Source organism: Coenobita brevimanus, chromosome 51 (genome assembly GCF_032717465.1).
Source record: "Coenobita brevimanus isolate Jiangsu-jjx chromosome 51, ASM3271746v2, whole genome shotgun sequence".
Taxonomy (NCBI): domain Eukaryota; kingdom Metazoa; phylum Arthropoda; class Malacostraca; order Decapoda; family Coenobitidae; genus Coenobita; species Coenobita brevimanus.
Window position 1 is genome coordinate 30633629 of NC_137004.1, and position 17312 is coordinate 30650940.

General features: G+C 41.7%; 1 protein-coding gene across 2 annotated transcripts in view; it reads right to left on the reverse strand.

Annotated features, from left to right (window-relative positions):
- Window positions 1-1286: 1286 nt before the first annotated feature.
- Window positions 1287-17312, reverse strand: part of Galphas (G protein alpha s subunit) — a 140524-nt gene continuing 124498 nt past the window's right edge. Inside the window, exon 8 of one of the 2 annotated variants that reach the window (XM_080272773.1) lies at window positions 1287-5264. In XM_080272773.1, coding sequence (XP_080128899.1) covers window positions 5118-5264 — 147 coding nt within the window. In that variant the 3' untranslated portion in view covers window positions 1287-5117. Of the gene's footprint in view, window positions 5265-13813; window positions 13976-17312 lie in introns of those variants that run through there. The other variant, XM_080272774.1, reaches the window with a different exon arrangement.

Below are 17312 nucleotides of genomic sequence, written 5' to 3' on the forward strand. Positions count from 1 at the left end.
ATATATATATATATATATATATATATATATATATGTGTGTGTGTGTGTGTGTATATATGTATATATATATATATATATATATATATATATATATATATATATATATATATATATATATATTCGGCTTGTCACGCAGTGTACAATCACCTGTAGACAGAAGGAAGAGGAAAGAATGAAGGAAAGACAAAAGAGGAAGAATGGAAAAAAAGAAGAGAAGAAACGGCAGGCACCAGAGAGCAGCATTACATCGAGTGAGTGGATGGCGAGTGCCTCCACCAACCTAAATTTCTTCCATACACTCCTAACCATAGTACTGATACTAGAGCACAGACTTTACTGTGATAGTAAAAGCCTCCTACAATTTCCAAAAGAGACATGACCAAGTCTGTATTAAATCTAGTCCTTCATACTTGTTCAGCCATAATTCATTGCACTTAGAGTCAACATCCTGTAGCTTCCATCTGCTGCAACTGCACTTCTTTTGCAGTTGTCAGACATCACATGAAACTGAATAACTGCAAACATCCAACACACCACTTGGCAGCATGGTAATACACTCTCCACCAAATTGCTACCATCCATTTGCATGACCCTTTTCTTCATTCACATTCACTCCCAATCTCATTTGTTACATTCCATTTCTTCACCTTTCAAATCTCTTTATAGACTCCCCATCGTCTACAGTCAACATTTCGTCATAAACATTCAACTACGGTATTTTCAAAGCAGACTACAGCAGTTCTTAAAGTCAACCAGCATTGCTTCAAGCACCATGTTCCATCTATCTATTGCCTGATGCCAAAATCCCATTAAGGGTGGCTGTTTGAGTTCATTATTTTATGGGGAGGGGTACTAACCCTCAGCCAACCCACCTGTTGACATGTAGGGAACACATATGGGTTACATATATGGTTACCACCTAGCTTTGTAAATGATTTCCAGCACTTACAGCAAACCACTAGGCTTGTCATTCAGTGTAAAGCCACTTGAAAAGAAAAGAATGAGTAACATAAACTGTCAGGAATGATGGGAGAAATATGAAGACAAGAGGGCAGACACAGAGAAAGAATGATAAAGGTAAAGGAAGAAGTAGACAGTGTTACATCAAGTGAATGATACTTGCCACCACCTACCACTATTCTGTCTGTCTATAGCCAGATGCCACAATCCTATACAGGGTGACAATCTGTATCTGAGTTAGTTGTTTTACAGGGAGGGGCACCTACCACCTGGTACCATACGAGTATTAGACAGGTAAATTGTCGAGGTAAAGAAAATAACTTAGAATTCTTGTAAATAAGACATTGTAAATTTATTCACATTACACAATTTACAGTGACCATTACGCAATACGCAGCATTTGAATAAATTCATCTGAAATATATTTCTGAAATATATATTTGACGTGCTAGGATAGTAATGTTAACCCAGGATCCGAGTAACCGCTTCCACTTGTTGGTGTGTGTGGGTGTCTGGGTGGAGGGCGGGGGGCGGGGGGGGGCACGGACCTGGGGGGAAGCTGGGGGTGAGTGGGCCACCAACACGGGAGACGAAACAAGTTGGCCGCCCACGGGCTGCCCCCGCGGTGAGGCCGAGCCCCCGCGCCCCGCCCGGATCCCCAGGATGCCACCAGGCCACACAGGCCCAATGGCCAAGTCCCACACACTCCTGCAGCTGATCTTGTTGCTTCACTGTTATAGTATGCCTACACTTTAGCCATAATACAAAGCAATACACTGAGCTGGTATACATTAACCGAACACATTCAATTACATAAAATCAGGTTGTCTAATTTTCTGTTAACACTTTTTTTTAATAGGTTATAACTACACGGGAAGGATTGTGACGACAGAAGGGATCAGAGCGGAAGAAGAATCCTACTAGGAGAATTTCCTTCCGTCTGAGTTGGCTACCAGTTTGGGCTTGGTCTCTACAGACTGGGAAGCAGGAGTTCCGCCTGAAGGGCCCAACACTACCTGCCCATCAGGAGGGGACGTGGGAGTTGAAATTTGATTTTAGGTTATACAGCAGATGAAGAAAAGGTGTAGAGCAGAAACTGGGAGTAAGACTGGAGTTAATGACAGGGAAAGGGGAGGGGTGGGGAGTGCTCCCTGGAGACTATCGGGTCTGAAGCGCAGCTAAACCAATTTGGTGTTCTAGGCACACTACACAAGCCTCTAACATAAAACACAAGCTGGTGTTATGCCTTGGGGCAGACTAAACAAGGGATTTGTACAGGCAAAGTAGAGGGACCACGGTAGCCACCTAACTAAGGAGTGTGATAATAGTGCTGGTGTGACCATGAGACTGAGGCCAGCCAGCACTACCACAACTATCATGTTGGAGGATGGCACTGAGTGGGATGAGGTCACCTGGGCCCCAGGGAGCAGGGGGTCCAGGCAGCCTCTTCCGGCCACCACCTACACTCATACAGGGCCGCCCGGCTCTACCTGCCACCATATGGTACTCTGGCACCAATCTATTTGCCTGGAGCCAACTAGCCCTACATGGGAATGTCTGGAGCCACTTGGCCCCACACAAAACATTAAAGCTTAACCTGGCACCCATTAACTCCAGATAGAACCACGTAGCAGCCAATGCAACCTCACAGTACCACATGGCACCACCTGGCAGAGCCCAGCACTGCCGCCCCGCTCCTCCTCCACACCTGCTGTCTCACCACCTCACGTCCTCTCACCCTACACTACAATATTGGCACTTTTCATGAAATCTTTCTTCACAAAGTTGTTCATACATCCTGTTAATCACACACTTATTTTAAAAAAAAAAAAAAAAAAAAAAAAAAAAAAAAAAAAAATCATTCAGTACTTTATCCAGATCTGTCAAAAATCCCTACATTCAACACATCAAAGACGGCTCTTCACTGCCGCCCGACAACGCACAGCTGGCCAATACAGCGTGCGGACAGACATGCAGAGAGTGACTGTCACGATAGCAAGCCCAGCTGCAAGTTGACAACAGCACTCTGAGCTAAACTATGATAACAGCTCTCACTACATCTCGAGTTGAGGAGGGCGCCGTGCGTCCTCCTCTGTTGCGAGCACCTCTTGCCTTCCTGCTGGCCAACACAAGCTAAAATGTAGTCAGATGCAACACCACTCCTCTTTGGAAGTACTGTGTTGCTTTTGTCAACTAAATAAAACTGGCAAAAATGTTTTCCCCTTCTTCAAGCAAGAAGATGGAAGTAAGAGGTGCCCGCTGATTAAAACAAGTTAAAAACTAGTGAAATGAGACTGGTAAAGCTTGAAAACTTATTTGGTTGCAGCACTGATCAACAACTCAGTCATTATAGCACAAATTTGGTGAGATTTTAAAAAACATCCACGTCTACATAAATAATTGTCATCACTGTACTTAGTTGCACTTATTACTTAATAAATTAAAAAAGTACAAAATAAATTCCATCTACTGTAATTGAGATTTGTGTATGAAAGCAAAAAGTTGATGAAAAGCAGATCTCTGGTGTCGACAAGTAAAATAAATAAATAAAAACTCATCAACTCACTATGCCTACAACAATATGACAGGGCAAAGGGTTTGAGCTCAGTCTGTGCCCTCTGACATAAATATAGGCTCACATACCAACATAATATATATATATTATATTATATTATATTATATTATATATTTATAAAATTAGCAAAAAATATGGACACCAAAAGCATGAGACAGAATAATCTCCTTCTGAAACAATACTCCTAAACCAAGTTAAAATTTTGCACACAATTAACTGACTCTAGTCCTACATGTGAATAACTGGGCAGTCATCAGGCTGGGGGGGGGGGGTACACTGGGGATGGAAGGGGGATAGGGATGCCCACTAGGAAAGCTTTTGGTCACTGAGGGCTGGGCCAGGAAGGATCATGTCAGGGAATAAGGGTGTGAGGACAGGGCTTCCGCAATAAGGGGGATATGCAGGGCAGGGCAGGGCAGGGTGGGGCAGAAGCTGTGTGATGCTAGGGAGACAAGGACAATGCAGTTTTGCCTATGCAGATGTAATGGGAGAAAGCCTGGGTACAACTGGGACACAAGGGAAGGAACAGATGGAAAACAATGGGGGAGGAACAGACAAGGATATTGAAATAATGAAGAAAAAAAAAAAGGGGGGGGGGGAAGGAAAGGCATAGAATATAAGGACACTAGGCAAGGGAGAGGAGGGGAGGGGAGGCAAGGGGAGGGCAGGATACACCACACTCTAAGTAGTCTACATTTGGAGCAATTTTGCTTATGTTCTCTTCATGGTATCCCATTAGTATTATAAACAATGTTAACAACAAACTCAATAATAATAATAATAATAATAATTCTCTATTTTTTTAATGCAATAACTGAGGGAGAGAAGGCAGAAGTGTGTGCACGGAGAGAAGGTTCACCACAGAGTACTGTGAAGCAGTCAGTACTCCCTGGTAGAGGAAATGTTAAGGATTTTGAGCTTTCACATTGTATCACAATAGAATTCATATAATATTAACAGTAACAAGAGAAGTTTTAGTGAAAGAGCATAGAAAATAACAAAAAATAATATTCGGCAGAAGGAATACCGTCTATCTGTGCGTACAATCATATTGTGGCGCAATATCAAGGGGAAAAAAAAAAAAAAAAAAAAAAAAAGAGGAGAGGGAAGGGTTAGTGTTGGTAAGTTGATGTTGTGCCACGGTGGCAGGAGGCAGGGGGGAAGGGTGGCGGGGGCCCTGGTGGGGGGAGAACCCTCCTCTGAGGAGACTAGACGGGGGAGAGTCACTCCAGCCTAGAGCACCAGAGGTATCCAAGATCAGACAACAGCCACATCCTGGAGCTGAAGCCAGCACAAATGTTGCAGTTTGCAAAGTACAAGTCATTGTTTGTAAGACTGCAAAGGTTGACATAGGTCGCACTGGCTCCCTAATCCAACTTACAAACGTCTGGAGCAAACCCCAGCAACTGTGACCAACTCCAACCTGGCCTAGGCGTGCAGCTGTCTGACCTCTAACACTCCCAAGTCTCTATTCCAGCCTGACAGGGCCCCCGCTGCCCCACTCGGCCCAGCCTGCCCGCCGAGGGAGACCGCTGGGACTGATAACTCTGCCACCACACACAGTTCCCACACCTACTGGCCATCACAAAAGTTCATATTGTCTGAGATGCATCCTCTGTATTATGTCCCTGCAGTCATTAAACACTCGACGGATGTTTTCAGTGTCCACAGCGCATGTGAAGTGGGGGTAGCAGTAGTGCTTACCATCACCGCTGGCAGTGCTTATCCTCTGCAAAATTGATAAAACAATATAAGTTTGCGTCTAAAGCATGTTTCATGTAACAATCTTGTTTTGATGCAAAATGAATAAAACAATATAAGCTTCTGGTCTGAGTCAAGATGTACATCATATTGTAAGTCTGCCTGATTTGACAATGGATGCAACAGAGGGGCAAAATGAAGAGTTTGTAATGAAAATAAACTACTGAAAGTGAAGGATAAATGATCCGTGGGATGGGACCAAAACTTTTGAAGGCTTAGGCTTAAGTGATGAGTGGAACAGATGCACAGTAAGTCTCTGCTACTACCATGTTTTCACTTTCCTACTCTGGATACACATCTCACCGGAATACACGAAAACTGGATGACGATGGTAATTACGATGATCTATGTATATGCTGATGATATATTAACTCATCTGGCATCTGCCAAAACAAAATCCAACTATGGCCATACTACTCAAATAATTGTTGTTGTTGTCAATCACCACATCTAACTGTCTGGGGAGACCCATCAACCACAGGCAAGCAACTGCCTCTACAGGTTTGTCCCAAACAGTGAACCGACACTCCCTTGTGGCTGACAGCGCCTCACCAGAGCAAGGAGCAGAGAATCGTGTGGAGGTTTGGTTCCTGGCTGGACACCACATTTGCATCTCTCCATCCAGTTAACAGGGGCATCATAGCAGGCTCCAGGTCATGCCATAAAATGGTTATATTGTATAGTTAACATCCAGCACTATATCTGATTCCTGGGTTACAGGAAACAATTAGCCTTGTCACTCAATGCAGAGCCACCTTAAGTTGAAAGAAGAGTGACAAGAGGGAAAGGGACAAGTAGGAAGAGAGGAGGGCAGACAAAGAAACAGAATGACAAATGGTAAGGAAGAAGCAGGCAACTACATCACGTGAGTACATGATGGTGGCCACCACCACCACCTCATCATCATCATCCGGACCTTCTTTCCCATCCTAGGGCAGGGTGAGGAGTCGCAATGTCCAGACAGCCCAGATTTGCCCAATCCAATGGGCCACGCTTCCATTCACTCATCATTCAGGCCCTTGGAATCCTGGCTCTATCGGATACGCCAAAAACATTCACCACGTTCTGTAGCTTCACATAAACGTAACCCACTGAGTCAATCCAGATGCTGCCACGTTAAAAAGGGGTGCCAGAATCCCTGATCATGCACTCCTCCTCATAACATTCATCCAGCCAACTCGATCTCTTGTCAGTTCCTTAGCCTCACCAATTTCCAAACCTCTCTTCCTCACACACTCATCCACCATATCCCTCCACCTTCTCCTTGGCCTACTTCACCTCCTCCCTCCTTCAAATTTGCTCAGATATACCTTTTTTACCACTCTATTATTATCCATTCTCTCCACATGTCCATACCATCTCAGTACACTCTCTTCGATTCTGGTGTCCACCGACTTCCTCACTCCACACCTTTCACGAATCACATTATTTCGTATCCTATCCACCCTCTGTATTCCACATACATTCCTCAGCATTCCAATCTCCACTGCTCTTACTTTCAACTTTTCATTTTCATGCCACACCATAGTCTCACATCCATATGTTAAAGTTGGCACTAACACTCCCTCATGTAAGCCTCGTGCAGCTGCAACACTGTATGTATATAAACATATATATATATATATATATATATATATATATATACACACTCAATCCCCGTAAACCACGTGTTTATAAACCACGGATTCGTAATCCGCGGCAAAGTGGCTGTCAGACTGCCAGCACCCTTAAACCGCTGTTAAGTCACGAAAATCGCGGATCTAGGCACAGAAGTGGGTCTTTTCCGAGGAGAATCGTAAACCGCGGCATTCAATTTGATAACCGCGACCCAACAACCAATCACCACCTGTCCCAGGTGGCAAGTGTGCATACTAATGCCGCCATGTTGTTGTTGTTCTGCCCGCCAACCCGCACAGTACAGAGCATCACTGTACGGTACGAGAGCTACCTGCCTTTTTTTGTGCACTTTCCCCCCACCTCCTACCTTCCATGGCCCCTCCCGAACCCCCAAAGAAGCGCTCTAAGCCCTGTGGCATCAAGAAGCAGCCGCCGTTGTCGTACAGTCAACGTTTGGAGCTCATTTGTCGTGTTGAGAAGGGAGAGAATTTGCAAGCCTGGCGAAAGAATATGGGAGGAACGATTCGGCCATAAGGACGATCTACAAAACCAGGGAGAAACCAAAACAAAACCAGGCAGACTTTGAGGGCTTCCTGAGGGAGGCTGAGGAGCTGGAGAAGGGAGAACAGCATGAGGGAGCACCCCCATCTCATGCTGCGAGGTTCTAAGTTCTTCCCAACACCACCCCACTTCATTCACTTGAGCAATACCGTCATAGGATTAAGGTGAGATCCCTTAACCTTGCTTATTTCTATTAAATACATCCACTGAATATTCCTAAATTTGTATGTTTGTGTTTGATGGTCCCTAGATAGATGTAGGTAGGGTGCTTTGGGGGGTGGTTGGCCAAAGTCCAGACCCTAATTAATTTTTCACATAAGAGTTATTATTTATAATCCGCGGAATTTGTAATCTGCGGCAGTGGTCCAGACCCAAATTGCCGCGGTTTACGAGGATTGAGTGTATATATGTGTGTGTATATATATATATATATATAGTAGAACCTCTTTGGTCCGGACCCCTTTAATCCGGATTTCTGTTAATCCGGACAAAATTTAAAAATAATAAGCTCCAAAAATGTGTTGAAAGTAATTCTAAAGTCATTTTCAGTATCGGCGCGGAAAGCGATCGTCATTCGTTTAGTCTCGGATCACGCTAGGTCGCAACAAGGGCGCCTGTTTAAACACACACTAGCATTCGTTCCATCAACTAGTTCACCAACCATTTATATTTTTACACCGTATTTCAAAAGTTAATCCTCCCTACCATGCCCCTTAATGCAAGTGTAGCTTCTGTAATGAATAAAGATGTTAAAAGGAGGAGTTTGCTTACACAAAAATGGGTCAGAATATTCTGCAGTGTTTAGTGATTACTGTAGGTTATTTTTTTTTACTTAAATGTGCTTTACTTGTACATCAAACATTAGCTTCTTGCCCATATGGGTGTTATCAATATGCCAAAGATGACAATGGATTTTTTGCCTACATAAGTTTTATTTTTATTCCAAATATTACATTTAATTAATTTATTATTTTGCCTACACGGGCCTTAGTCACTTACTACAATTTAAAATGTAGGCTAGTTTCTTGTCAAGGCCTTACCTGTAAATTATGCAATACAAAACTGTCGTACATGATTAGTTTTGTTATTTTGGTATCCTTTCATCTTTTGCAGTTACGCTGGGTTGACATATGCCACATATGTTAATAATTAACAAACATACCATATGTAGATAGAGTTTGGTATGAACTGGAGATTACTCTGATGGTCCGGACAATCTGCTAATTCAGACAACCCTTCCCCCCATATAGTCCGAATGAGAGAGGTTCTACTGTGTATATATATATATATATATATATATATATATATATATATAATCTCCATCCCTCCATCATCCAATCCTACTTTGGCCACGAGATGCGTAGGAGCCCGGGGCTAGGCAAGTTGGTCCTGACATTTAAGATGGGAGTGACCACTCTCACTCATCCCTGAGTGGCATTATGTGAGCAATAAACTCCACCCACCCCTTGGATATAAACCTGCACAGGCTCAATCTGATTGGAGTGCTGTAATTATCCACTAAACCACCAGGTGCCATAATTTGGCTATGTGGCTACCACCCAGCATAGTAAATGGTTTCCTGGTGCACAGGAAACCATTCAGCTTGATACTCAATGTAAAGTCACCCACATGCAGAAGGAAGAGGAAAGAATGAAGGAAAGAAAAACAGAAGGAATGAGAGGAATGGAAAGACACCCAAAGCAGCAGTACATCGAGTGAGTGGATGGTGACCAAACCAGTTCATCACCCACTAGACATTATAATACTTATAACTTTTCCAAAGTTATTTTTATTTTTCCTGCAATACATAGCATTCCATATTTCAGGTCCAAATCTGGTGTTTCAAGTTGGCGTGTAGTGAGGTTGCCGTTAGATAGCTCCTTTGTTCCACTGACATTGTTTATTCTTTATTTTTGCTGCCTTCACTCATAAATATTTTATCTGGAAATGCATTCAGTGAATTTTCCAGCCAAAGTATCCATCATACCATTATCATCATCATCTGATCCTGTGTTGCCCCATGAGGAGTGTAGGAGCCTGGGCCTAGGCAAGTTGGTCCTGACATTTATGATGAAAGTGACCAGCCTCACTCATCCCTGAGTAGCATTATGTGTGCAACAAACTCCAATCATCCCTTGGATATAAAGCTGTACAGGCTCAATCCAATTGGAGCACCTAAACTACCCACTAAACCACCAGGTGCCATAATCACCATAATACTGTATTTTCAATGTATAGAAGGTGGTGTGTGGTGTCTTTTTTGTCCAACTGTTTACCAAACCTGTGTTTTGGAGGCTCAGAACTACCATCCCTACCATCTCAACACAGGCGTATGTTCCCATGTTATTAAGCTCCTGAAAGCCATTCAGAGTGACTGAACTCCAAAGAAAGCTTTTGGTTCAGGCTTAACCTATGCCCGGGCATGAAAGGTTAGGGACAAATGTGAGAACTGCCCTCAACACTCTCATACATGAGAGCTAGGTAAAAAATCCAACCGCCTGCACTTTTACGATGCAGGTTGGGTCCAACTGAAATCCAACCACTTGACTTTTTCGACTTGGGTTGCGTCCAACCATATACATTCGACCCTCGATTTGGCAGACCCCTATTTCCCGGATTTCTGATTTCCCGGACATGGGCTGAGGCCGGACAATATTATCAAATGCCAGACAAATGCCCGTACAAGTCTGGGATTCTCAACAAAAGTCCAGCCATTATTCTCTCATATAAAACTATAAGCAGTCTGCTGCACAACACAATATAATTTTAGCAACGTTTTGACTCGATAAAGACCATTTGTAACACACAAGAAATTATTTTCATACATGAAACGCATCTTGGCCACCAACCTGCTTCACGTCACCAGCTCCTAACTTGTGGCAATATCCCATTTGCCTCTTACCTTTCTCAAATGCCACTATAAATAGTTTATTGCATAACACAGTACAGTTTAAGGGAGGCTTGGACACAATAAAATTCACAGGTAATTAAAAAAAAAAAAAAAATTCTTACAGACGAAGTCAGTGGGATACATCCCTACTCGCTTAGTTCCCTGTACTCGGTATGACTAAATACTGAATCGGCACTTTTCACTAGAAAATATTTTAATTTTTTTTGCCAGTGCCTCATATACACCTAATTATCTGAAATCTACTTTAAAAATTTTACTTAAAATAACTTAATTACAAAATTAGGTTTCAGGGCTAAAATGCATGAATGCTAGCAGATATTTCCCCTTCAGATCGTCAGTGTTTATATCTCGGTCAGCTGATGAGTGGTTGGCCAATGGTAGCAGATGATTCCCCTTTAGATCATCAGCACACCTTGACAGACTTCTATTTTGCATAAATAGTTATTTTGAGTAAAAAAAAAAAAAAAAAAAAGTATCTACATTGTAAATCGATATTTATCCAAAACAAAAGTACGTCAAGGTGAGTTGTTTGGCTAGAGGTAAAACACTTCTGCTAACTTTAAGAAATTTTCACTCTGAATCCTGATTTTCTATTAATAATCAAATTAAGCACACACTTTTGACTGAATTTCAAATAATTAGGTGTGCAAACCTACAGTATAGTATATGGTGATAAAGATTAAAATATTTTCTAATTAAAATTGCCAATTCAGTCCAAGATTGCGTGTTTGTATCTCGGTCACGGTTGCCAATGTCGTGGTTTTCCTGCCAAATTGGGCTGGTTTTGAAGCTCTTCCGCGGGCAAAGTTTACCAGTCGCGGGTTGCGGTTCTTTGGGTTGGTTTGAACATTGTCGCAATTTTTTGGGCTAGTTTGGCGTTAAACCACATCACAAAAAAATGCTGAGAAAGAGAGAGAGGGAGAGCTGTTTAAACATACGGAGGAGAGAGAGAGACCCTCTAATACTCCCATAAGGACCAGTGGGTGCAGCCCAGAAATTCCTATGGTACTCACGTGTCTGAAAGCTTGCCAGGTTAAGCATATGTTGTTTTATCCCTATGTAGCTTTATCCCTAATTTTTGTTTTATCCCTACTGTTGTTGCCAGCAAGCAATGCTGCTAAAGAAAGGGTTTTCTCAATATAATTTATGAAAGGTAAATTAAGAAACAGACTGCAGCATGAAACAGTTAAAAACATTCTTCATGTTAGAGCATATATGCAAAGACATAAAATGTGTTGTAACGATTTCACACCAAACAAAATGATGTTAGCAAATTTCACATATGATGTACACAGCAAAGAAACATAGTGATTATCATACAGATTTTTGAATAACATAAATGTGATGGAAACTTGGCTCGGAGGGAGAGAAAACACCTTTATAGTGTGATGATAAGTATATTTCCACAGAATCATTGTTGTTTTTTTATGGACAATATTGTATTTATGGCAAATAAAGAAAGATGATGTGAATCAAGTGATCATTTCAAGCCTTAATAGGGACCTATACATGAATTATTAATATAAAACACTAATTTCGCATAATAGGAGGATTTTAAAAGTAATTATTGCTGTTGGGCTACTCTTGGGCTGGTTTTCAGTTGGGTTTCCCCGGGCTGAGCTGGGTGTGACTTGGCAACCCTGATCTTGGTCAGCTGATGAGTGGCTGGCTGACCTTGTGGTGCTCCATTCCTTGCTCATTTTCCTCTTATTCCCCAGCTTTCTGATCTTCTATCATACCCTCCACATTCTCGTCAACAACTATCTAAACAACCATTCTTAGGGTTGTAGCTAGCAAAATACAGGTATTGTGTCAGTTATTATTACTGTTATTACATTAGTGTTATTATTTTATGTACTGTGTATGTTAATTATGCTGGTACAGGTAATCTACATTCCAGAATGCTCTTGATTATCGGAATAATTGCCGGACTACATCGGAGAATTTGGACAAACTATGGTAATAGTCCGGGGAATGGTATGTGGGGCCGGACTTTTGCCATTCCCGGACTGGTCTCCCCCCCATTTAGTCCAGCAAATCGAGGGTCGAGTGTACATTGTGATATTTTTTTGCCAAAATTTTCGGTTGCGTCATTCAACTTTCTCCCTTGCCCTTATCGATAACTGTACTATTACGAAACTGCTGTGTTATAAATGAATAAATGATCTTCCTAATAAAAAAAAAAATAAAATAAAAAAATAAAAGAGAGAGAGAGAGAGAGAGAGAGAGAGAAATTACAATATTTCATTGTTTACTCACTTATTCAAAGTTTATTTCTCACAGATGTATAAACATTTTGTCAATGCCTGTTCGGGTGGTTTGGCCGTATGGAGAGGGTGGAGGGTGGGGGACTGACGGGGGGTGTGTGTGTGAATGAGGTGGAGGGGGGTAGAGGGAGGGGGAGGCCGAGGATGAGATGGAGGGATGGGGTGGAGAGGTGTGTGAGTGAGGGGTGTGTGAGTTGGGAGTGGGACAGTGAAGTGGCGGGGGACGGGGCGATGTGGAGGCAATTTGTTTGTGGCCACCCTGAATGGGATTGAGGCGTCTGGCAATAGATAGATAGACTGTTGAAAAAAGTTACAAAGCATTCAACAAGCACTGATGATACTGTATGTTTATGCATCTAAAAAATCGGCATTGAATAAACAAGTGAACAAAAAAATAAGGTAATTCATTTTTTCCTTGTTTCATACGGAAGAACATTTATTCATTAGTAACATTTAGTTAATTTCATAACAATTCAGTTACAAATAAGGGCAGGGGAATGATATACAGTATCTGGAAACATTTTATAATGTTGAGCCAGCGCTGAGATCAAAGATCTTAAGATATTTCTCTTCCGGACGCCATAAAAAACTTTTCAATACAGCTGGAAGTGTCATTCATTAATGAAAATCATCACAAATAAATGCTCTACAACTTTCAACAAACACTGATGAAATGTTTGTATATCTGTGGGAAATTGGCACTGAATAAATAAGTCAATCAATCAATCAATTGCCAGACGCCATAATCCCATAAGGGGTGGCCATTGACTTTGAGTTATTTGTTTTACAGGGAGGGGCACTAACCCTCCACCAACCCACTTGTTGACACGTACGGAGCATGTATGGTTTGGTTATATGGTTACCACCCAGCGTTGTAAATGGTTTCTTGGCTTACAGGAAACCATTTGGCTTGTCACTCAATGTAAAGCCACCTGTAAAGGAAAGAAAAGCAATAAGAAGAGACAGGAAAGATGGGAGAAATAGGAAGAGAGGAGGGCAGCCACAGAAAAAAATAAAATATAAATAAATAAAGGCTGAGGAAGAAGTAGGCAGCACTACATCAAGTGAGTGGATGATGGTCGCCACCACCTACCACTAATAAATGAGTGAATGATAAAATATGGTTATTTTTTTTCTTTCATTTATTAGGAAGAGCATTTATTCATTTATAACATGTAGCAATTTCATAACAATACAGTTATAAATAAAGGCAGGGGAGAAAGTTGAATGGAAACATTTTCCGATGTTGCACACCACTCAGCGAGGGCTGTGCGATGCGTAAGGTCTGGGCCAGCCCGTGGCGGTCATGCAGTTCGATGCAGGCTGCATCGAAAGAGTTCGAGAGGGTTAATATAAATTGTCAACTTCTGCTGCCAGGGCTACATTTAATACGGTAGAAGCTCGATTATACGACAATCTTTCAACCAGAAAATGCGGTTTACCGAAGGTTTTGCTAACTAATTCTCAATTCAACTTACCAAAGAAATCTGAGAACTAACAAAGATTTCAAACCTGACGGACTCTTTTTGCACCATCCACGATAGTTTACGATGCTTCTGCTAAGGTAAGCGTCAACCTGCCTGCCATATTTACATTGTGTTTGAATGTGCCCTGCTTGGTCTTCTGTATTTATCACTGATAAATATCATGATGGCTCCTCTCAAAGTGAACCACAGTGGTGGAAACAAGAGGAAAGGAGTTGTACTTACTCTGAAAAGGAAAACAGAAATACTGTACGTAACAAGATAGAAAGAAAGTTGAATGGCGTTTGGTGGGCTGGTGATGGCTGAGTGCCTGGATTACGTTTTTGGGTTGTCACCAGATTATAATCTCCTCTAAACACCAGAAATGTGTGATTGGTGAGTACAGTACTGTTCTCTTGTATATTATGTGATATTACATGTAAAACTTTTATGATGATGGGGGTGTACTTTCTTAAGTACAGGTACATACAGTAATGTACATTACAGTGAAGCCCCGTGGTTAGCGGAGCATCATCATTCGCGGTTTCATGGTTAGCGATGGCCTGCAAATATTCCCAAACACCAAGTTTCGCACGAAAACCCCTCCATTCGTGGTGAGATTAACGTAGACAAACTGCGCACACGGAAAGCGATTGTCATTTGTTCGCTGCCATTGCCGCAGACCCGCTATGCTCTGCATGTTGTGTGTTTATACCTGCTCCTGAGCCTTTTTCCTATGCCTTGCTGCTAGTGTTCCTGGTATTACTCTCGCGCTATGGCATCCTGCTGCTCTTGAGGGTTGGGAGGAGGTCCCTGGGGTGAGAGGGGATGGTAAGAGGTCGGAACCACCGAGTAAGAAAGGTAAGGAGAAAGTGAAACGTGGCAGGGTGCAGTAGCCTCATCACCTGCTTTGGAAAATACATCCACATCCCTTCTATTGAGCACCTCACTCCAGCCTTCCAAGTGAAATTCCTTGCCTAGTATGTACTTCGTATTAATACTAGTTTCATTTCAGATGTGATCAGTAAATTTTACATTGCATAAATGGGTTTTAGGGGGAGCTGGCATGGGACCTGGAACCAATCAGCTTATTTCCCATAGGATAATGCCCCAACTTGGGCAGTTTCATGGTTCGCAGTACTTTTCATGGAACCAATTAGGCGTGAAACGTGGGGCTCCACTGTATGATATTCTTTTATATGTAAAAATTGATTAATAGAGGTTTTGAAGGTCCCATAAATTTCATATAATCGAGATTCTACTGTGCTTGCTGTTTTGTTATTGTTGCTGCTCTACCCCACTCTGTCTGGCTATGCAGACCTATCCACTACTAGCAAGTAGCTGCCTTTCTGTGGCAGACAGCACCTCGCCAGGACTGGAACTGGGTCCTTCCACTTGGCAAGCTGCCAAAAAAAATAGAGGAGGCATAGCTTCCAAGATGATAAGCTATGTATTGGAGATATGCATGAGTTGTACTCTCAGCCCAGACTTTGACTACAGTCATCCCTTAACATTCACGGTTCTAACATACACGGTTTAGAATATCTGCGAATGGCTAAAAATTATATATATATATATATATATATATATCTCTTGAACTCCGCTGACACTGTAACATTATCCCAGGCACAGTTCATGGCTGTTTTAGTAATGGCATTGTCCAGTGAATTAAATATACTGTAGCACTCTTCCTTTTGGCCACTTCATTTATTAATGTCATTAATTCATCAGGGGAAAAGTTAGGATGGGCTGGGACTACCTGTACAGTATTTATTTTCTTCCATTTTCTCCCTTGCAATCTTTGTGATGAGGGGCTTTGTTGTGTTTACCAGCTGATACAAGGGTAGAGCTCTGTGACTGGTTGGTCATACCAAAGCTTTGTGTATAAGAGCCTCCATCATTAGCTAACTGAAAATTACACAGGAGAGATAAAGTGACAATGTTAAATCTTTTTATAGCTTTATTAGCCATTTTATTTTTATTGCTTTATTTGCCATTTTTATTGTTTGTAAAAATGTACATAGAGATTACCTTTAGTTACAACAAATATTTATTTTTGTTACTGTCAGCAGTGCCGAATCCTCTCAACCCACCACTATTACCAAGGAGAGGAAAAGTGAAAATGTTAAATCTTTTCATAGCTTTATTAGCCATTTTATTTTTATAGCTTTATTTGCCATTTTTATTGTTTGTAAAAATGTACATAGAGATTATCTTTAGTTACAACAAATGTTTATTTTTGTTACTGTCAGCAGTGTCGAATCCTCTCAACCCACCACCATCAGCAAGGAGAGGTAAAGTGAAAATGTTAAATCTTTTTATGGCTTTATTAGCCATTTTATTTTTATAGCTTTACTTGCCATTTTTATTGTTTGTAAAAATGTACATAGAGATTATCTTTAGTTACAACAAACATTTATATTTGTTACTGTCAGTAGTGCCATATCCTCTCAACCCACCACTAGCCCCTGCTTCACCTCCCGTTGTGGAATGTAGTGACGTGGAAATTTTAACTTTTTATAGCTTTTCTTGCCCTTATTACTGTACTGTTGTTCGTAAAGATGTACCGTACATAGGAAATGGGGGTTGCTGTTACAGTACTCAAGGAACATTTATTTTTGTTGTCAGCAGTGTCAATGATGGGGAGACTGGAGGAGGGAGCTGGGATGAGTACAGTAGTTAGAAGAGGCCACGCAGGAGTACATTATTCATTATTTTTAACTTTTAGTGTTCTTGTATTAAATAAAGTGGTTGGTTAGTGTTCTTGTATTAAATAAGGTGGTTGTAAACATGCACATAGGGTTTTTCATTAGTTATATAAGGAACTGGGGGCCAGAGGTGTTTTCAAGGGGGGGCAGCAGATATCCGTGGATTTTTAACATTCGCGGGTGTCTCTGTTACCTAAGTCCCGCGAATGTTAAGGGATGACTGTACTTGGTAAATGTGACCGAGTTTCCCCCCCAGGAGTGTTATGCAAGGCCAACTATTGAAACTTGGTCCCACATCACTCTCATGTCAGTACTTTCCAGGATGATGGTAACCACCCACCTACTAACTTTGGTGGGCTAATGGGTGCTACATCTTGGCCAAGGGTGACCTGTGACTGTGCAGGCTATGGGCATCCATCTTCTTTGAGTTGGACACAAGCTCCAGATGCATACACCTACTTGCTGTATGCTATATCCATCCACACACCA